Genomic DNA, 18,504 nt, shown 5'->3' on the forward strand with positions numbered 1-18,504 from the left:
ATTCAAGTCGACGGTGGTGCTGCTGCAAGACCCCTGCGTGCTGGGTTGAGGGCTAGTTGTGATCACTGCTCGAGAACCAGAGGCCAAACACTGAAGCCTGGAGACGAGACGCTGGGCAGCGCCGGGGTGGCAGAAACCCCGCTGGTGCGCAGGGCCCTGGCTGGCGGCAGATGTGGGCGGCTGCAGCGGGACGGGGCCGAGGGGCCTCCCACTAGCGACAAAGGCGGGGCCCGACTAGCCTAGGGCTTCTACTGGGGGACCGAGGCAACAGACGGCGATCCACCCAGCTCAGGTCATTTTAAACCTTTAAGAAAGTTTTAACAAGTTCCTTACCAGAAATTGTATCTGGCAAGAAAGTGCCAGGATTCCAGTTCTTATCATTCATCACTTCTGATCCCCAAAGACTTATAAATTTAGAACTATTCCACTCTGGAGTATTCCCAAAACAGCTTGGATAAATATGGTCTTGAAGAGATGCATTGAATACCTGATGCTTATTTGTGTGATTCTGAACAGGTGCTGGCGGTAAAGCCTACAAAAAAAAATGTTCTAATCACATATCAAAATTAATATTCTGTTTTTACCTACGTAGTTAAACTACAAGCAGACAAACCATGACTGAAAACCCTGTGGGGACGCGCTCGCTGTGGGCAGGCGTCCCGGGCTGAACGCTTCTCGTGGAGCGCTTACTTGGTTGGCTGTCACGCCGTGCACGATCGGTCACATGTGAACCAGGCGTAGGTTTTAAAAGCAACTGGTGTCTCCGGGAATCTACCAAATAGACCTGAGACCACTCAGCAACGTACAGCACTCCTCCCTCGGCACCGTCTCCGTGGGGCTCGCTTGCGTACGAGCTGCTCCTGGGGCTCAGCCTCATCTGGCATTTCCAGGATCACTGCTAAAAAGCCAACTTTGGAATCACTAATGAAAAACGGTGAAAGTCTTAAACTACTGGCTCACACCTGGGCGAAGTGCAGGCACGTCTGAGGAACTATGGATTTCACGTGAGCCCGGAAGCACGCCCAGGCCCTGCCGGGGCACAGAGGGCGGGTGGCTGGCTGCACACTCCCCTGGCTCCCCACCCCCACCCCCCTCCTCCTGCACAGAGGCAGCCCCTGCGTCTCCCACCCAGCCTCCTTCCAGTCCTTTCCCTCCCGGCAGCCACAGTGAGCTTTTGAGAGCGAGGCACTCCCTTGCTGGGGACATACCAATGTCTTCCCGCTGCTCTTAAGAGAAAATGGCAAGTCTGTAACATGGCCTGGCCTGGCCTGGCCCTCCTGTTTACCAAGCCCCTGACACACAGGCCTTCCCTTGGCCCTCAAATCCAATCTCCTCCTTGACCCTGAGCTTTGCCTGTGCTGCACCCAGGTTCTAGAACATCCTAACCTCAGCCCACAACCTCGCTGACTTCCATTCATCCTTTAGGCCTCAGCCTAAACATCCCTTCCTCCAAGAACTCATCACTACCTTTGCCCTCACCACCCAGCACCCAAGACCAAGGTGGGCCTTCCCAGGCAACACACCTAAAATCCAGTTTTCCCACTTAGAGCTTACTATGGCTAGGACTCAAGACTTCCTTGTGGTCTGCTGGTTTAACTTCTGCCCTCCTTCAGGCGGGTCCTGGCCCTGCTGCCCCCTCACCTTGCTGGTGCCAGCACACAGCTTTCCCTCCCCAGGAGGTTGGACAAAGCCCTCAGGGCCTGACTAGGGCAGAGCTTAGGAGGGAATGGGGACAGCACAGGGACAGTCCACATCCACAGACAACTGCCCCACAGCAAGACAGGCTGCAGGAGCCAAAGCAGACACGTGTCTGCATGGCCTCTGCCCGGAAGGGGAGAGGGCACCGCAGGAAGCAGTCAGTCAGGGTTCAAGAGATGAGGAGGCAGTGGCGGTAGAGACGGAGAGGAGGGGTTCTGGGGCCATCAGGACATTCGCTGCAGCTACCGGTTCCCAGGAGGTGTGGTCAGTGACACAGCTGGTCGGAAACACCAGTCCTGTTTTCAGTCCTTGGGCTGCACAGCCTGATGGGTCTGGACGCCAGCTCTCCCTTTCACTAGCTGTGTGACCTCAGGCAAATTACTCAATCTTTTTGTGCTTTAGTTTTCTCATCTGTAATTTGGAAATACCTACCTCCGAGGGTTGTGGTAAGAATTAAACTGGACAGTGGGTGTCGCTGTGCAGCACACAGATGGCTGAGGTGGACGGTCACCACTTTGTGAGACTGGTCCTTAGACACAGAGCAACCCCGCCCTGCCCCCGGCCAGGCCGCCCATCCTGGGTACCAAGAGGAAGTGGGCATCACGCTGCTCAGGTGGCTCAGCACACTCGTTGGCCTGGAACAGGCTCAGGGAGGTGGAGGTGCGGGGTGGGGAAGGAGTGGACCCTCGGGCTGTCGAACGGGAAGAAACAGGTCTGGATGCCCAGGACCAAGGCAGGAGCCTAATCTAGCTGTTCTGTCAGGGGAGCCCCATGGGCAAAGAGTGAGGAGACCAAGAAAGCCGTACTTCTACAGACCCCAGTTTTCACAAAGTCGTGATAAACTAAGAGCTGCTTTGCTGAGGAGGAATCGATGGGAAGGAAGTTTCTCAGTTTCGAAGACCTTCTGCTAAGGGGCAGAGAGCCCGACAGGTGGAAGCCAGCTGGCTCCGCAGGCGGCACGGCTGCTTTGAGAAGGCCTGGCGGGCAGCTCTGCACAGCCACAGCACGTCCGGGCCCCGAAGCTCCTCGCTACTTTCCGAGACCCTCCTGACCCACGGCTGAGAGCAGACAGACTTCCCCTCGAGGGAGCCTGGCTGAGAGCCTCGCTGCTGCCCGCCTGTGTCCAGAGAGCTCATGCTCACCCTTCCAAACCCTAGCCAGCCTCACCTCCTCTGCAAAACCACCCCACGGGCTCAGTCAGCAGCCCTCCCCTCTCCAGGGTGACCTTCCTACTCTGCATGTACAATCCCTGGTAAGGTGTGCCATGGCATTCCGAGGTTTGGATTTGATTCTGTCTTTGTCTTTAGCCTCGGAGATCCTGAAAAACAGGGGCCATGGCTCACCTGTTTCTGTTTTGCTAGCATGTAGCACAGGGCCTGGCACATACCGGATGTTCAATAAAGGCTGAACAGAGTTTAATTTAGAAGGAACGGGAACACAACTATAAAGCTGAAATAACTGAAAACTTCAATTCAATTCAATTCACACACTTCTTCAGAAGCCCATTTCCTCAGAGCAGGAAGTCCAGTTGTAGAGACCAAGGGAGCAGGTGGTCCCCACAAACAAGCTGCGTTTATGGGAATGCTCTCCCACAAGACAGCTAAGCCTCAACAGATGTGGGTTTCCTTTAGGACAAAAACCGGCTTCTGTCAACTAGACCGACTGTGGGGCCAAGTACAACTGCCCGCTCAAGTACACCAGTGATTTAAGCATAAAATTAGTCTCTCAACATGTGGATAATGCTGTTGAATTACAACACTGATTTATTTCGCTCTTTGTACAAATCCACACGGCTTCAATTAACAGAAGTTTTCAACTGTTCTCCACTTTGACACAAAAGTGATTTACAGGAAAGTAACATTTTTTCTTTTAATTGAGAGCTCTGACAAACACACATGACAGACGCCTTCTAAACACCTTCCGGGTTTCTGCGGGAGCCAGGAGACCCAGCCGTACTGCACACCAACCCACCTCCAACCCAGATTCCGTCAACATGGCTGCTGAGCACAACTAGCCAACAGCGCAAAAGACCGAGTCTGTGCACCCACGCGTGAGAGCAGCTGCCAACACTAAGCACTCAAGCAGAAAGGGATTCCAGTTACACCCCAGTGAGCGGGAAGCGGGATGAGTGACTATTGCTTCTTCTTACTATGGTTCTTCAACATTCCTGCCAGAGACAGTAAAGAGGCCAAATCACCACCTTTGTTTCGGTCTTGCTATTTCTCAGGCCAGAAGAATTGAATACAGCCTCTGAAACAAAATACAGATAAAAAATCACAGGGGCGCCTGGGTGGCTCAGTCGGTTGGGTGTCCGACTTCGGCTCGGGTCACGATCTCACTGTTTGTGGGTTCAGGCCCCGCGTCGGGCTCTGTGCTGACGGCTCAGAGCCTGGAGCCCGCTTCCGATTCTCTGTCTCCCTCTCTCTCTGCCCCTCCCCTGCTCATGCTCTGTCTCTCAATAATAAATAAATGTAAAAAAATTTTTTTTTAAGAATCACTGCAGGACCCCCAAGGGCAATCTGTTTCTGTCCCTGTGTGCCATATAGCTTTTTTCTTCCTCAAATTCCAACCTGACCTCAGACCTGCTCCATGTCTGGTTTCATCACTTTTGCAGTGGTTGTGCTCAAGTAACCCAGTGAGGGAGGGGACACATGTACAGGGCCCAGAGCCACATGGGAGCCACCTTGCCAGGCTCCACTCATACTGAACTCACTGAGGGCCAGGATATGGTGACCATTTCTGACCATTCCTCACACTCCCAGTGAGACTTCAAGACCTCGCTCTATCTCCATTGCTAGGCCCTTTCCTAGCACAATGTCTGTTTCAGAACTCCGTTTCCAGATGGAAACTATGCAACCTTTAGAGCCGGAAGCCTTGGGCTTCTTCTGAGCCCAGCTCTGCGGTCATGGCCCTCTGCTCCTGGGCCATGGAGGCCAGCAGGCCGGGCCTGCTCTGTGAAGGAGCAGGGGGCGCAGCCTGCCAGCTCACAGACATTCTTCTCTGAGAGGCTGTGTGGTCCCCCTCTGCTCGCACTGTGTCCAGTAAGGGGGACATGACACTCTAGCTCCCAGAAAAATGGCACCAAACACCTCTGTAACAAGGTGCTGAGCCACAGAGAAATCAAGGGGACTCTTTCACAGAGTGAAAACGTGTGGGGACGGGATGGCTTCCTTGAGGGCACATGCACCGTCGTCACGGTGACGGGAGACAGGTCTGTGGTCCCGCGGGAGGCAGGAGAGCTGGAGACTGCCAGGAGGAGTTCAAGGGTCCCAGGGGTCTTCCCCTACTTAGGGCCTTGCTGTTCTCACTGAGTAAGTTGAACAAAACGTGACCCCATAAAAAAAAAAATCACTATACATATAGGAAACAACACATCCACAGGAGCAACCAAACACCCAGATTTAGATCCTCAAGGTTTCATTCAAACACAGAACTATGTGTAAAATGCTTAAAGAAAGAAAAGATGAAAGAAAACATGATCAAGGAACAAGAGAACATAAAAAGTTGCTAACGTATTTTAAAAATAAATTAACGAGGGGCGCCTGGGTGGCTCAGTCGGTTGAGTGTCTGACTTCGGCTCAGGTCATGATCTCGCAGCTCGTGAGTTCGAGCCCCACATCGGGCTCTGTGCTGACAGCTTGGAGCCTGGAGCCTGCTTCAGATTCTGTGTCTCCCTCGCTCTCTGCCCCTTCCCCACTCACATTCTGTCTCTGTCTCTCTCAAAAATAAATAAACATTAAAAAAAATTTTTTTTAATAAATAAACTAATGAAAGCTTACAAATCAGAACCACAGATGGAATTAATACATCAAACTGAAGCGGCAGGTTAGACACACCAGAGAGTCACATAACTGGAAGGCGGATGCAAAAGGGGTTCTTGGGACAGACTGGGGCAGACGCACAAAGCAGGCGGCAGGCCAGGGGCAAGACGAGGGACATAGAAGATGAAAGGGTTGGGCATCATCAGACAGGGATTTAAAATGACTAATGTGGTGAAGGCTTGAGTGGAAAAAGCACACAACATGCGAGAACAAACAGGTAACGTGAGCAGTGAGAAGGAAACTGCAGAAGAATAGAACAAGCTAGGCACAAAGACAGTGCAAGAGAGACGAAGAACGCTTCTGATGAAGTGATCATCAGTGGACGGGACGCGGCCAAGTAAAGAGTCAGTGACCTTCCAGATCTGTCAATAGAAACTTCTCAAACTGAAATGCAAAAAGAAACAAGAATCAAAAAAAACCCAAACCAAAAAAACCACCTCCACCACTGACCAAAACCAGAGCAACACATCCAAGAAGTGTGTGACAATTTCAAAAGATGTAACCAACAGGAACTAGAATACCAGAAGACACAAGAAATGCCTGAAGGAATAATGGCTGAGAACATTCCAAGAGTAATAAGAGACAATGAACCACAGATCCCGGATGCTCAGAGAACACCGAACAGAAAAAACACCCCCCCAAATCTACACCTAGGCATTTTATATTATCAAACTGAAGGAAACCAAAGACAAAAAGAAAACCTTGAAAGCAGCCTGGGGAAAGGGGGGGGAGGAGTGGGGAAAGGAAGGCAAGAGGAGGGGAAGGGAGAAGAGAGGGGGGGGGGGATCCCTGCACCTCTAAGAATAAGGAAGAGAATTAAAGAGGACATCTCATCAGAAACCATGCAAGGTGAAAGTCGAGTGAAATCTGCTCAAAGTGTTGAAAGAAAAAACCCCGCCAACCTAGAATTCTGATTCCAACGAAATTATCCTTGAAAAGGGAAGGAGACATAAAGACCTCCTCAGACAAACAAAAACTGAGGGAACTCATCGCCAGCAGACCTGCCCTACAAGGAACTTATAAGGTTTTCTTCAGGCAGCAGGAAAATGATATAGGTCAGAAACCTGGATCTGCATAAAGAAAGGAAGGGAATGGGGAAGAAATAAATCTAAGTGAGATAAACTTATTTTGCATTATTCATTGATCTAAAAGATAACTTTGCTTAAGCAGTAGCAGTAACAATGCACTGGGTGATTAATAAACAGGTAAGTGAAAACAATACAGCACTGTCACAAGGGATGGGAGGGAAGGGCTGGGAACACTCTATGAAAAGGTACCTATATTAACACGAAGCAGAGCAGTTCTTTGAAGGAGGACTTAGATTAGGTAAAATGTATATTCTAATACAACTGCCAATTTTTTTAAAACAGTATCACCGGTATGCTAAAGAGAAGAGCTAAACTAGAATCAAAAAATTAAAAGTGGAGAAGGCAAAAAAGAAGCCTCTGGTAATGAACAGAGAATCGGAAAATGGTTACTCTTAACCCAAAACATCAAAAATCACTTTAAATGTGGCTAGTCTAAATATACCAATGAAATGACAGAAACTGTATTCAGAGTATATTAAAAAACAAGACCCATCTACGTGTGTCTGCAAGAAACCTACTGGAAGTATAAAGGCCGCTTTAAGTTAAACGTAAAGAAATGGAGAAAGAGACACCCTGCTGATGTAAATGAAACACTGGAGGAGCTGTGTTAATTTCAGACAGGTCAGCCCTCAGAGCAGGGAAGATTCTCAGGGATAAAGTAGGGCAGTACATAATGATACAGAAGGGCTAATCCCCTCAGAACACGTAACCATCCTGAACATGTGAGCACCTAACAACACAGCGCCCGGCTACGCAAGACAAAAACCGATAGGACTGCAGGAGGAAGGGGAGAACCCGCCCGCAGTCGGGAGGCTCTGACACCCACCCCTCTGTCAGGAGCGGGCAGATCCAGCAGCAGGTCAGGAAGGACATCGCTGGCCTCAACAGCACCATCAGTCAACGGCACCTAACCACCTAACGGATGTCTGTAGCCGACTTCATCCACCAACTGCAGAATATGCAAATTCTCAAGGCCACGCTCACCGAGACAGCCCACATTCTGGGCCACAAAGCACACTTCAACAAATTCGAGAGAGTAAAAGTCATACGATGTCTGCTCTCAGACCACAAGGGAATTAAAGCAGAAATCAGTAACAAAAAGAAGGCTGCAAAATCCGCAAATATTTGCAAATGAAACTCCCTGTCATATAGTTTTAATTTTTGTCTAGAATTTCATTACTGCCTTTTCCTCCTGCAACTACATTTAACTTTGAAATGACTTCGATCTCAGCATATAAGATACATGTATCACTGGTACAAAGACATTTGAAAACCAGAAACAATCATCAAGTTTTCCTAAGTTCAAACAAATAAACTTTCTACACTACTCATCCCAAGCGTTTTAGGTACTAAATATTTACCCACAATGGCCACAGTATGAATTAAAAGAATTACAACTATAATGACACGAAGGCTTAATGGTGACGGATGCCACTTTACCAGAGTAAAGATCCCTAAAGGCCCCACGAACACAAACAGGGAAGCAGAAGAGCTCCATGAGCACAGCCGCCCTCCTCCACGTTCAGTGCCCACCTCTGTCTCCCAATGACACGGGGACATCCTCTGAACACGCTTGCTCTGATGTAACTGAACAAGGGTGTGAATTCTCTAGAAGGGGCTTCTACCAACTCCTATGGGGTTGTGAACACGTTATGCATTAGCTACACGTGTATTCACAGTATTCGCTGAAGTCAAACTAACTCAAGTAATACAAACTAATTTTGGAAGACCTTGTAAGTGACAACGCTAGCTTGTTAGAGAAACAAACGTCTTTTTATCAGCTACAATTGAAGTATTTTGCCAAATGCATCTCATTTTTCTAAATAAAAATGGCATCCAGTTAATGTATTTTACATGCATCACTGAACAGTCTTGACATTCATAGCACAGTGACTGAAATGAAGCTTAACAGCTCGTCCTCTGTATTTGCCCTTCTACCTATGAATCCTTCATCACGTCTATCTACCAGAAGGCAATCTACTAGATTAAAACTGAAAAGGTATTAGATAAATAGATTTTATATACAGATGATGCTCCCCCAAAATATTTTTCTTCTCTTTTACCATTTCAGGGACTACTTATAATGCTCTGAGAAAAGGCCAAAAGTTAGGGGGAAAAATATCCGTTTTTAACTGGAGTGTCCCAGCAGCCTCTGGGGAATAATCAGCTTCACTGCACTCTATTTCTAGGGGTGGTTCCTAGGGACTAGACAGCAGTTCTATCCAGGGAAAAACAGAGTGGATAGCTTCCCCACCTCATATATTCAACCAGAGAGAAAGAGGCTATGTAGGCCAGGCGACTGTGAAAACTGGCTGGCTTTGAATATACACCTGAAAATGCTATTTCAAATCATTTTACTAATAAAGCCATCACTCAATGTCAAACTGAGGGATATCCAATCGAACAAAATTTAAGCATAAACCTGGGTAGTTACCAATTACTTATCACAACAAAACGTAACAAACTGATTCTACTTTACTCTGAATCAGTGGTTGTCACTCTCCTACCCGTGCCCCTCCCCAGAAAACAAAGCCCACTGGTGGGCTACACACACCCCACGTCACGGCAGACACCCTTGCAGGGAGAAAATGTGTGTGCGGTTTGAAAAAGCCCCTTCCATCCTGCGTTCTCCTCCCTTCTCCCAGTTAAGAATCACGGTTTTAAATCATAAGTCTGTAGTTTGGGGAAAATTTTATTTTTGATTAAAACTAATCTTGAACCAGAATAACTGATAGAAAAGGAAACCAAAAATCAGAATTTAGAAGAGTCAATAAAGCTAAGTTCAAAATAGCTAAGGAGGAAAAGCTATCTAAGGTACAAAGCATGAAACCAACCTAAGAATTTCTCTGCAAAGCCTAAGCTACTCAAATAGAAGCGTGGTGTTCTCTGAGAAGAAATACATGAAAATCGAACTTCTTCTAGATGCCCACTCTTTCTCTGAACAAGCTTGCAGCACAGCCAGTTTCTGGGATGCCCTTTCCCGTGTGCCCGCCAGCCACCCCTCAACAACCACCTGACGCTGGGACTTCTTCCTGTAGTGCGCTCAGGATTCCTCCTTAAGTGTGTGTATTTCGACAGTCCTTAATTTTTTGCATATAGAGAGCATAATCATTTCAGATACTGGAGAGCCCCGCTAGGGTCAGAAGACTCATGCATACTCAGTATTTTACCCATACAATGTTAGGAAAAAGAGCCAGGGCCCGGGGCGCCATAAGTAAAGAACCGAACTATGTCTTGGTGAGAAGAGCTATCTGTGCAGGCACCCAAGGATAACTCGTTATGCCAACATCACCTGGGAAACTCTTTACATTCTAGTTAATTCTGAAGGAATACATCACGACTTTTGTGATTGTTCCTACAACCGTGAACATTCAAAATTCTGAGAGCTTAAGAGATTACGATAAAAGGAGACATCTGCAGACCTCCCATCAGGAGTAGACATGGTCCTATACAAGTTGACAATTTATGACTTTTGTTTGTTAAACTATGCACTTCTTGCAAAGACCTTAGTGACAGGGGAGCTTCAGGCCCTCTCTGCCTTGACTTACCTTACTGTGTGTGAAGGGGGGCGCTGTATACAAGGTGGGGTGGATGAGAGGGCGGGGCAGGTGTGGGACTGCGTGCAAAGGCACGTGTCCGTGGATGTGGGGGTAAAGATGCAGAGCAGGGTGTGTGGGCTTCTCTGGGCTCATGAACTGATGGCCAGGAGGAAGGGCGCCAGCTGTCATTGCTGATGCTGTCAGTCCAGAGGCTTCTTGTTTACAAACATGACATTCACAAGTGTTTGGAGTTTGTTCAGCCTGGAAGGAAAGAAAAAAAAAAAAAAAGTACCCAGTTATTTAGCGAAACAAAGAAGGGACAAATTAAAAAGTCACATTCTGCTGAGCAGCTACACAGCCAAAACAAAGCTGGCAGGGCTCATCTGATACCTCAAGTCACCCAGGGCCCTCCTTGTAAAGTACAGAGGGGACCCCATGAGCCCAGGATGCAGGAAACCTGAGGAGAGAAGAGAGGCACACCTCACTCCCCAGCCGGGCGTCTGCTGAGGTGGCACCCGCACCGGTGTGCTCCCGTGCCTGTCCGCGAAGGGACAAGGGGACTGGCAAGGGTGGCAGAGTACAGATGGGGGCTGGGGCCGGGGACGACAGAGCACTGGTACTGGGCTCCACGGGGCTCGCACTGCTAAGGCGTGGTTACATGGAGATTCTGTGAAGGTACCAGAGACAGGACTCAGCTGAGGGAAGAGAGGCAGTCGGTGGCTTCTCTCCCTCGAAACAAGGTAAAACTGAACACAATTGTCAAAGCAACCATCTGAGGATCTGAAAGTCAACCAAAGGGAAAAAGCAAATTGAGAAGCATTTATTCATGCCAATCTACTAGAATGTCAGGTAAGAGCAGTGGGAGCCTAGCCCTCTTGCCTGGGGCACTTCCCGTTGCCAACAGCCCTTAAAAATAAACTAAAAAAAAACCCAAAAAACAAAAACAAAGAATCAACAGCAGAATTAAAATGGAATACTAAAATTTTTGTCTGATACAAAAGAGGAACAGAGGAACAAAACATATGAGACCTAGAGAAACAGACAGCAAATGGCAGCTGTTCACAGCACCAATCATGACATGAACCATAAACAAAGCACTCCAGACCAAAGGCAGGATCGATGGACAAGATGCAAATACAAGACCCAACTAAAAGATTCAAAGACAAATCCTACATTCTAAGACATGAAAAAATACATAATGTGCACACACAGTAATTCTAAGACAGCTGGAATGACTCTTCATGTCACATGAAATGGTCTTTAAGAGAAGAAATGCTAGTGGAGAATCATCTCATAATGACAAAAGAGTCAATATACCAGGAAGATGTAACAATAATACATGTATACACCTTCAACAACACTGTCCCAAATGCATGAATCAAAATCTGGCAGATTTGAGAAGGGAACAGACGATCCCGCAGTTATACTTGAAGACTTCGGTACATCTATCAGCAATTTTTAGAACAAGACAGAAAACCAGTAAGGATACAAAAGACTTGAATAATGGTATCAGTTTGACCAAACTTTCATTTGTAGGACACTCCACAAGAGCGGAACACAAATTATTTTCAAGTGTACATGGGGCACCATCTAGGAGAGACCACATGTTAAGCCATAAAACAGGTCTCAATAAGTTTTCAAGTTCTAAAATCAGTAATCTAAGCTTAGACTTCACAAGTTAGAAAGGGAAAAACAAACCGAACCCAAAGACTGCAGCAGAAGTAATGAAGATCAGAATACAAATAAATGAAATTAAGACAAAAACAGAGAAAATTAAAACCTAAAATTGGTTATTTACAAAAATTGATAGACCTCTAGCAAACAAAATTTGTAAGAAAACAAAATTACCAAAACCAGGGATTAACATCACTCCAGACCCTGTAGAATTAAAAGAATTTATAAGTGAATACCAGAAACAACCTTATGCCATCAAATTAGGTGAAATGGATGAATTCCTAAAAAGACACAAATTTTTTAAATTAACTCAAGAGGAAATAGAAAATCTGAGTAAACCTGTTAATAAACAAAACCCGAATGAGTAATTGTAAGTCTTCCCAGAAAAAAAAAAGTCCAGGCCCAGGGGATTTCACTGGTAAATTCTATCACATATTTAAGAAATCTGAATTTTAGACAAATTGCTTCAGAAACTGTAGGCAGAATAAACACTTCCCAACTAATTCCTTAAGGCTAATATTATCAAAGTCAGACAAAGATGTCACAAGGAGAGATGACCATAAAATAGTATCTTTCATTAACATGGATGTAAAAGATTAGGAAACCAATCCAGCAACAAACAAAAAAATTATATACCACACCAAGTGGGATTTATCCTAGGAATACAAGGTTGGTTTAATATCCAAAAATCACTTGATGCAATACACCACAGTAACAGAATGAAGGATGAAAACCACAGGAACATCTCAATAGATGCAGAAAAGGCATCTGGAAAACCAGATACATGTCCATGATAAAACTCTCAGGAAACTAGGAGTTGACAGGATTCATGTCCTCCACTTGGTAAGGTCATCCCTAGACACTGTGCAGGTAGCATCACACTAGTAACAGACTGAGTACTTCCCTCCAGGCCTGGGACCAAGGCAAAGACATACGCTTGCAACGCTTCCCCGCAGAGCTGGACTGGAGGTGCTAGCTAGCTCAGGAAGGCGAGAGTAAGACATTAAAAGCATCCAGATTGAGGAAAAAGTAAAACTGTCTTTATTCACAAACAACATAATCTTGCATGTAGAAAATCCAAAGGGATCTACCAAAAAAAAAAAAAAGGAAAAACAACAAAAGAATGAGTTTAAGCACAGAATATAAGATCAATATATAAAAATCAACTGTATTTCTACATATTGCCAACAATCAATTGAAAACTGAAATTAGAAAATACCATTTACTGCAGAATCAAAACCATCTAATACTTAAGAATAAATTTAGGAAGTTCAAGACCTACTTACTAGAAATTTTAACTGCTGAAAGAAATTAACAATGATTTAAACAAATGGAAAGGTATAGTGCATTCACAGACTGACAGATTCCAATTTTGTTAGGACTATATTTTCCCCAAATTGATCTGTATTATCCCACAGATAAAAGACTAGGCCCAGAGGATTCTGCCCAGGTGAATTCTACCAAATATTCAAGAATTCAACTCAATCTCTATCAAAATCCAGGCAAACTTTTTTGTAGAACAAGCTGATTCTAAAACTTACATGGAAACATAAAGGATTCTGAACAGCCTAAACAGTTTTCAATAAGGCCTCACCAAGCTGGAGAGCAGATCCTACCTTATTTCCAAACTTACTATAAAGCATAGGTCAAATACACTATGGGAAAGGACCCAGAGGTCAAATAAACACAGAATACAGAGTGCAGACAATAAACACTTGTATTTATAGTCAAATGATTTTCAGCAAATGGCCACTGCAATTCAACAGGAAAAGAGACGGTCTTTTCAACAAATGGTGCTGGGACAATCTGGATATCCACATGCGCAAAAAGATGAATTTAAACCCTACTCTCACACCATAAGTAAAAACTGGGTCAAATGAACCAGACCGGAGTAAGAGCTAAAATTACAAATGGTCTAGAGGAAAACAGAGTTTTGTATTAGGCAAAGTTTTCTTGGATGGGACATCAAAAGTATGATTCATAAAAGAAAGAGTTGATGAATTAGAATTCAGCAAAATTAAAAACTTTTGATTTTCAAAAAATACCATTAAAAACTAACAGACATGCCACAGACCAAGAGAAAATGTTTTCAGATCACGTAATTATAAAGGAGGGACAACACATAAAGAACTCTTCTAATTCCTATAACTCAATAAGCTGGAAAAGGAAACAAATGGCCCATCGATCTATATAAAAGAATGCTCAGCTTTACCCATAAACAATAAAATGGAGACTGAAACTTGAAGGGATTACCAATTCTTATCAAACTGGCAGCACCCCAAAACTGTATGATAGCAGCCTCTTCGGGGGGGCAGGGCAGCCATCACACTCTGACCCAGAAAAGCCACTGCTGGTGACCAATCCTGGGGACAGACCTACTTATGTATGAAAGATGCGTAAGGACGCTCCCTGAACAGTATATAGGGGAAAAAGAGGGAAGCAAACACAGGTGCCCAGCAGCAGGGGACTAAAAAGAAAAACAAAACCATGGTACATCCACCTGCTGGAACACAGAGGGCAGCAGAAGAGAACAAAGTGCACTCTGTACAGGGCGAGTTGGTCAGGGAACTGCCTGTGCACATAAGCCTTTGCATTTGAAAGGGGAAGAAGAAACATTAGTATTTGCATAAACAAACACTGGGAAGACACACGACAACGAGTAAGACTGGTTATCTACTGGGACTAAAACTGGGGGTGGGTAGGTGCTGGCCAGGGCAGATGGTGAAGGACAAGGGGGCAGGACTTCTCAATGTAACACCTTTTCACCATGTCACCGTCCTTGCCTGAACCATGGATCTACACTGCCTATTAAGTTAATTAACTAAGCATCTTGACTTTTACCTGGTCTTCCTTTCACTTAAAAACTACGTGATAACCTACTTATAAAACTGAGTCTCTAAGAAAAGACAGTTGTCTCATGAGGTATTACCTTCAGTTAAGAAACCAGATATCCACCAGAAAGAAAACCTCCCTTACAAAATCAACCATTTCTGAAATTTTAACATTCCACTATTTTACTTATTAAAAAAAGTCTCAGTGGGTGGTTCAGTCAGTTAAGCATCCAACTTTGGCACAGGTCATGATCTCACGGGCCATGGGTTCGTGAGTTCGAGCCCCATGTCAGGCTCTCTGCTGTTAACACTGAGCCCGCTTGGGATCTGCTGCCTCCCTGCCCCTCCCCCACTCACGTGCACGCGTGTGCACGCGTGCGCTCTCTCTCAACAATAAACATTTAAAAAACAAAAACACAAACTCTCCCCTTGCTTCTTTACAGAAAAAACCCTCTATGACACCCAAATATCTGGAGCTACTCTGGAGAGCTACAAAATCAAGACCGTCGATTAGACTCAAGCAAGAGGAACAAGATCAAAATGGGGCTCAGGAGTCATGTTTGTTTATTTTTAAAAGCATGCTCTGATCCTCTCCAGTGCTCATCTTCAGAAGTTATTCAAAACAACACAATTTTGCATTCAATAATTCTCATGTCTAGGATATACACACAGAGAAAGATACCCTTGGCAAAACACAAAGTTCAGAAAGATAAAATCGTACCTGCTGAGTTGGGTAAGATGGGGGTGGACTGTCCACTTTACTTTCCTCTTTCCTGGGGCTCCCGTTGCCTAGAGCTACGTCTTGCTTTGGGGCTCCTGGCGGCTCCCCACTGCTTTCGCCGTCTGCCTCTTCGTCGTCAGCCTCTGAAGAGCTACTACTGGTACTGCTTACCTGAGGGGACTTGAAAAACCACCTTTATCATTTATGCTTTTCAAAACGCAAGAATATAAAAAAATAAGATGCCAGATCACCATTTTATGCCACTTATTGTCACCAGGAAGAAGCTGTACCCATACCTCATCTTTCAGAGCCATGTTTTCCCCGCCACCATTCAATTCGCTGTGGATTCCATTCATGTTGGCCACCACCTCAGTATCGTCGTAGTTACTCAATGGATAAATATCAGCAAACTTAGCTGACAATGGTGCAACGTCTTCGTCATCACTACAACTGAGACAGGCAGAGATGGTCACCACGAGGCCATTTACCCGGAGGGACAGTGAGTGAACCACCCACAAGGCACAGACGTCTCCTTCACGGACACTATTCTTGTTCACAAGAGTGTTACACTGAGCGCCACACACTTCCTACTATCTCTCAGTCACCTGAACACAAGGAGAAAAATGCCTGAACAATTACCATTGGTACTATTTAGAAGAATGGAAAACAAAACTCCAAAAGTAGAAAAATGTTGGAAAAAGCATAAAAATGTGATCAGATTAATCACTGCATTCCCACTCAACTTGAAGTGCCTTGGTCTACAGCTGCTCTCTGCCATTTCCAAGCAGACACAATTTTTTACTAAAATTAAAGGACTACAAAGGACTGCCAAAATTTCAGACGTAGCCAGGTGAACAAAACTTTAAGGCACTTAGCTGACAAAATACTGAAAGTTTTTCACTATAAGGCCAGCTCTGGACAAGTCAGTCATGATCTTAAGTAAATATCAGCTTTAGCAAGACATCTACACAATGGGCAAATGAAATACTTACTAAAAATTATAAGCAAATTTCAAGACTGTAGCCAACGAAGGCCACTTCAAACATACGCTTTTCTGGTGTGTGGAAAGAGTGGGCACGGAGCTCCCACTGCAGTGCAAATTGTTCAAGGTGTGATGTGACCACACGTGGTCACCCCATAGTCTATGTGAGCATGCCTCTGAGTCCATCTTCTGCCTCAGCATACAACAACCTCCAGAAGGAAAAGTCCTAAGAACTAGCGACCTTTTAGCTTCAGAAGAGCGTCCAGAATTGCTCAACTCAAATGTCTTTCCCATTTTTAGAAAGAGAGTCAACATACTACAGCACACTCACCAAGGGAAGCACACAGCACCCACCGGGTGCGGGCTGTGCAGGCTTCCTGAGGGCCTGTGGTGCCTGAGGTGACGGGACATTTTGCCTTGGTCGACACTCAGCCGCTCCTGAGATGTTATAACCACCATGACCCACAGATGAGGAAACCGAGGTTCAGAGATGAAGTGATTAAATCGTCTGCTCGACGTAATGAAGGCGGGCTGCACTGGCCCTAGAGCCCACCAAAACTGGAGGGCACTGCTGAACAGAGACTAAAACTGCATGACTCTATTTAAGCGCCTTCGCGATGACACCAAGAAAGAGACAACACGTACCAAAGGCAACGCTGGAGGGCTTCAGGTCACGGTAAATCGTATTTGGCAGACATTAGCCCCAGGCTGCTGAAGGACCAGAGGCCCGGAGAGGCCACGGACCATCCCAGCCTGAGGAGAAAGGTGCCCACAGCCCACTTCCTCCACCACGCGACAAGGCACAGGAGCTCACACCTGACGCTGGCAGCTGTGACATGTGAGCAGGGATGGGCTCTTCTGACACACATTTTTATTAGGCTGTATGTGTTTCCTGCCGATACGTTTTTTAGAGGCTGGTAAACAGCTGGCTGGGAAACTCTCGACCCTCCTTCACAGACTCCCAGAGAGCACAGGGTGTCCAGGACTAGAAAGCAGTTTGAGCTCAACAGAGTCATGGCATTCAGACCAATCCCTTTAGCATTATTTTGTGTTTGAGACCAGATGCATATTGAGGACTGGAAGACTCCAAAGGAAAGCCTCGGGGTCATCGTGAGAAATCCACATGGAGGCAGTGAGAAATCTGAGAAGCGCTGAACAGCCCGCAGTTGGGGCAACAATCTCTACTACTGGGTACCGGGGCTGATGGCCGTCACCTGCACAGGGCTCCTGACACCCCTACGCTCTACGATAAGCGAAATACAAACCTAAGTGTACCTAAATAAAATAAAAACACGCATCCATGTGCAACCCGTCCAGAAGTCAGGGTGGAAAGCCTCAACACATGACAGGGTCACAACTCCGAACAAACGTGGGACCACTCACCTACAGTGTGAATTGGCGATAGTGGCACAGCCACCTCGCTCATACAAAATGTACTTCTAGATAATGTGGGAACACGGAAAACAGAACCTTTCAATCGCTTGCTAAAGTGATCATCTGGGTTTTTAGCAAGACATGGAATAAGCACGAATGCTGAACGGACAATGAGGCGGAATGAGCTTCGGGCTGATCACCCTCAAATAAAATGAGGAAACGTGAAGCCAGAACTGAAGAGACACTTCCCTGCATACCAACATGGTTTTTCTTTACTGGCATTTATTAATTTACCATATTTTTTTTTCAGGTAATGAAATAGTGTCAAAGTTTGGGTTTACTGATTTCATATTTTAAAAGTTGCTTAAAAAATGAAGGATCCTTTTTCTGGAAAAGCACTATAATGATATCCATACTTCTGCAGACAATACTGTCCATACTTCTCATTATTGGGTTACGTAAATTTCTGAAATCTTATTACAAAGTCACAACTTACAAAGTTGGTGCAGAGCCATTGTCTGTGAGGATGAGTCTGGGATGTTGCTGAATTGTAATGGGAGAGCTGGAACCTGACCCTGAGCTTGCTGAGGACACGCTAGGTGGGCGCATCTCAGAGAGATAGTCGGGAGCAGAATCCACTTGGAGGGGCAGCTGGTGACTGTGGATGTCGCCAGTGACGGGGGGGTCCATGACACCACAAGTGAGGATGTGTGAGAGGCTGCAGTCATCACAAGCACATCTGAGTGGGAATGAAGGACAGTTACCCAGAGAGCCAG

General features: G+C 45.8%; 1 protein-coding gene across 11 annotated transcripts in view; it reads right to left on the bottom strand.

Moving 5' to 3' along the window:
* Nucleotides 1-18,504, bottom strand: part of FAM193A (family with sequence similarity 193 member A) — a 165,602-nt gene that overhangs the window by 28,003 nt on the left and 119,095 nt on the right. For all 11 annotated transcript variants that reach the window (XR_009258691.1, XR_009258694.1, XR_009258693.1 and 8 more), the window contains exons 10-14: nt 18,225-18,467; nt 15,669-15,822; nt 15,373-15,552; nt 10,156-10,407; nt 334-532 (exon numbers count right to left, since the gene is read on the bottom strand). Coding sequence is in view for 6 of the 11 variants with exons in the window: in XM_058719610.1 (XP_058575593.1) it covers nt 334-532; nt 10,156-10,407; nt 15,373-15,552; nt 15,669-15,822; nt 18,225-18,467 (1,028 nt within the window). In the remaining 5 variants the exon portion in view is untranslated. The remainder of the gene's footprint in view (nt 1-333; nt 533-10,155; nt 10,408-15,372; nt 15,553-15,668; nt 15,823-18,224; nt 18,468-18,504) is intronic.

Source organism: Neofelis nebulosa, chromosome 3, assembly GCF_028018385.1.
Source record: "Neofelis nebulosa isolate mNeoNeb1 chromosome 3, mNeoNeb1.pri, whole genome shotgun sequence".
NCBI lineage: Eukaryota > Metazoa > Chordata > Mammalia > Carnivora > Felidae > Neofelis > Neofelis nebulosa.